The following is a 3556-nucleotide window of genomic DNA, read 5'->3' on the forward strand; positions in this document are numbered from 1 at the left end:
ATATATATATATATATATATATATATATATATATATATACACATATGCATATATACATACACACACACACACGAAGACACAGAGAACAGTAAAATGATTACTGTTGTTCCACAAATATGCTTATATATAACTTTGTCTTGTTTCTTTTGAATGTTTATTAGTTAAAATGACTTTTACATGATTTCTAAACATGGAGAATGCATTTATATTTATTGATTCTACTCAAACATATTGACAAAAGTAATATGTTTAATTTGAACATTTCCCCCCCCCAGAGATTTGCCTTTATTTTTCTGTTCATAACTATGTGTTCTTTATTTCTGTACATCAGCTTTATGATAAAAATCTATTTTAAAAGACATTATTAGCAGTGGTATCTGGTCTGGAAGCATATATTACATTAACTGACTTACTATCTGTTTTCATTAGTTGAACCTGCTACAGATATGAACTCCTGCATTGATACCTGGAGAGGTTGGAAACTTTATTCTGTGTTCGATCAGAAAACCAAATCTGTTATCTGCTGCAACTAAAATCATCACTGAGTCAAATGGTGTTCAGGGGAGAGCAAATGAATGCAAATGTGTCAAACCAGACTGTAAAAGACACTTAACTGAGTTGGTCATAAACAACTGAACTTAAAGCTCCTTTGCAAGATCACTTTTCTTTTAAAAAATAAACAGAATATTAAATCTACATTATCACAGAGGTTCTAAGAGGTAACCATTCTTTTTAGGGCACCAAGAGTGCTGATTCAGCAAAAGAGAGACTCTTGGTGCTGAGATAAGACTTAGGGATCAAGTAGATGACTAGATTAAGCTAAGGCTTGAAGCAAAAGTAATGGGTAATATGCTCCCAAATTGAAAGGCTTTTTAAAGTACAGGTTTTACTGCTAACTCTGGAAAACCAAAAGTAGCTTTGCTTCCTCGAGTAGCAGAGGTATTAGGGGGATGAAACATAAGCCATTTCAGCGTAAGCGGATTCACTTTGAGAAAGGCACACATCTGTGCTCTGTGGATACTGTGGGCTAATCTGCTGAGGAAATGCTCTTGGACATATAGAAACATAGAATCTAAAACCACCGTGGTCCAGTGCATTCAGACATTTCACAGTCTGGAAGCTTTAGTCCTTTAGAATAATCTCATAAAAGAGAATAGTTCAAAACTTCAAGCGACATGTCCTTGCTTATGTCTTTTTTGATACTGCTCAGTATTCATCCCGGGTCTAAAATGAAATGTAGTTATTGGCATGTCTGGGACTACACTGTAAAATCCTCTCTTTGGCAGCCTCGATGATTTTATTTTATTATTATTTATTTTTTAAGAATTGCCATTCACATATATGCATTCCGATAGAAAAAATTTCCAGCAGTGGCCACATTTATACAGAGTGCTGTTTTTCAGACACTGGCAGATAATTGAGGGTTGTATATCCAGACAATCATAATTTAGTAATTTTGAAAATTGCCTTTGGGTATAAAAGGAAATAACTTTTATAGGAGTGCACTTATTATTATATTTTTGGAGGAATCATGGCTTTATCAGATACTAGATATAAGCCTCAAAGCAAAATTCCTGAACCACCAGTGTAGATATCATCGTAATTTCTGAATAATAAACATTTCTTCCTGAGTTAGACTGTATCACTTATTGTAGGGCTAGTCAACCAAGTTCCTATGTAGAGAAGGTTTTAGTTTTGCCTGAGGCTGGTACGATGTGCGTACAGGGTCTGCAAATATCCTAGTTTGATCTTTCAGAATATTTTCAAGATAGTGTTTTTGAGACACTGCTTCTGCTTCTAGTTGCCTGTACTTCTGTCTATTTTGCTTTTGTAAAATTTTCAGAACATTTCTTGGAGATGTCACTAGCTACTTCTTCTCTCCTCTATTACAGTACTTTGACGTGCATTTTCTACACCATCTACTGTTCCGTTAAATTCTCACAGCTGTATTCTTCACTTGGTTATTGACACTTGTTTAGATTGTGTCTTACAAACAAATTGATCTACAGCTAATTAAGGTTAAACCTCATTTAATGATGAACAGGTGAAGTTAATTTGATATATTAGATACCTGCTTTTGTCTTATTTAGTCACATGAAAATCAAACCTATCAGAATTATATACATATATAACTAAATTGTTAACTTGTTGATTGTGAATTGAAAAATTTAAATTATTAATTAAATTCATAAACATGAATGTGGTCTAAAACTGCTTTAAATATATCATTTTATACTTGACTATATAATTACTCTTTTCAGTGAAAATGATTTCAGAATATTGAATATTTACCTAAGGGCCATAGCTTGGGCTGAATATGTAATTCATAGTTGTCTGGCATGTTCAAGATTCGGGATTTGGTACTTGGAATTGGAGAAATATACAATGAATAATAAATAATAATTTTATTATCGAGGTTTAATGTTCAAAACAACTTTTCAACTATAATTACTGACTCTGTATCAAGCATGTAGTATACTGTCTCTTCCATGATCAGGCATTCAGCACAGGATTTTTTTTTTCCCAGAAGAAAATAATGGATATGATTGTCCCAGTGATTTGAATAGCAATTTTAATTGAGATTCTATATACTATGTATTTTGATTTATTTTGAATATACATCCTAAGAACAGGATTATTGTTTCTGGAAATATAGTTTATCTACCACCTGTAGATTAGAACATTTTCATAAGGATTTATAATATGGTACTCCATGTAATGGTTCTCTCCTTGAATTCGGTTTCTGAATCAACATGTATGAACCTTGGGTATTGACAGTGCATCCTAGGAAGAGTACAAAATAGGGTAAAGAACAGCTTCCAGAATCTCAAAAAAAAGGCAAAGAGTCAGGAAACAACACCATTTCAAGATCCTAAAGGTGGGTGTGTGAATTAGAGGAGAGTATGTAGTAGAGGAGACTCAAGAGAAGGCTCTTCTATTGCAACATCTGCCATAGGGGGAAACCCAAATGACAGTTGCACAGGAAACCCTTTGGCTGTTATAATGCCTAAATGGACATAGTCATAGGAAATCCTGTTTTCATCAAATCTACCTCTAGAAAACTCACCTCTAGATTTTCACAGTAAGTATCGCAGATGAATCCCCTCATGTGTCTGGCAGGGTGAGGAAGAAAGATGTCTGAACTCTCTGTTGATAAGGCATACCCTCAGGAGAAATATGTCAAATTTCATCTACCATAAGATATTATCACATACCCCCAACCTGTGGGAAGGGAAGTCTTCCTGTGTCATATAAGTTCATGGTGGTGAGAAACAGACCTAGAAATAATTCAGAAATGATACAGTGTAATATTACTGACACAACTAAAATGGTGAACTTGCCATATTTCAGTAAGGAGCTTAAAAAAACGAAGAGAAAGATTGACAAAATAGTAACAAAATAATATTGGATATTTTTGAGGTAGCCACAAAACAAAAAAGCAAAAGAATAATATCAATGGACAAGTTAATGTAAAAGAGAGAATCTCATTCTCAAAGGGCCTCACCCCTTGAGAGACAATTATGACAACTATCAACAACTCATGAGTGCCAAAGCG

General features: G+C 33.9%; 1 protein-coding gene across 1 annotated transcript in view; it reads right to left on the reverse strand.

The window, feature by feature from the left end:
• LOC110311333 (protein BEX4-like) overlaps positions 1-3261 on the reverse strand; it is a 4793-nt gene extending 1532 nt beyond the window's left edge. Inside the window, exon 1 of the mRNA XM_021184584.2 lies at positions 3216-3261. Within this exon, the coding sequence (XP_021040243.1) occupies positions 3216-3261 (46 nt within the window). The remainder of the gene's footprint in view (positions 1-3215) is intronic.
• Positions 3262-3556: the final 295 nt, after the last annotated feature.

The sequence above is a fragment of the Mus caroli genome, chromosome 16, assembly GCF_900094665.2.
Source record: "Mus caroli chromosome 16, CAROLI_EIJ_v1.1, whole genome shotgun sequence".
NCBI classification, from domain to species: Eukaryota; Metazoa; Chordata; class Mammalia; order Rodentia; family Muridae; genus Mus; species Mus caroli.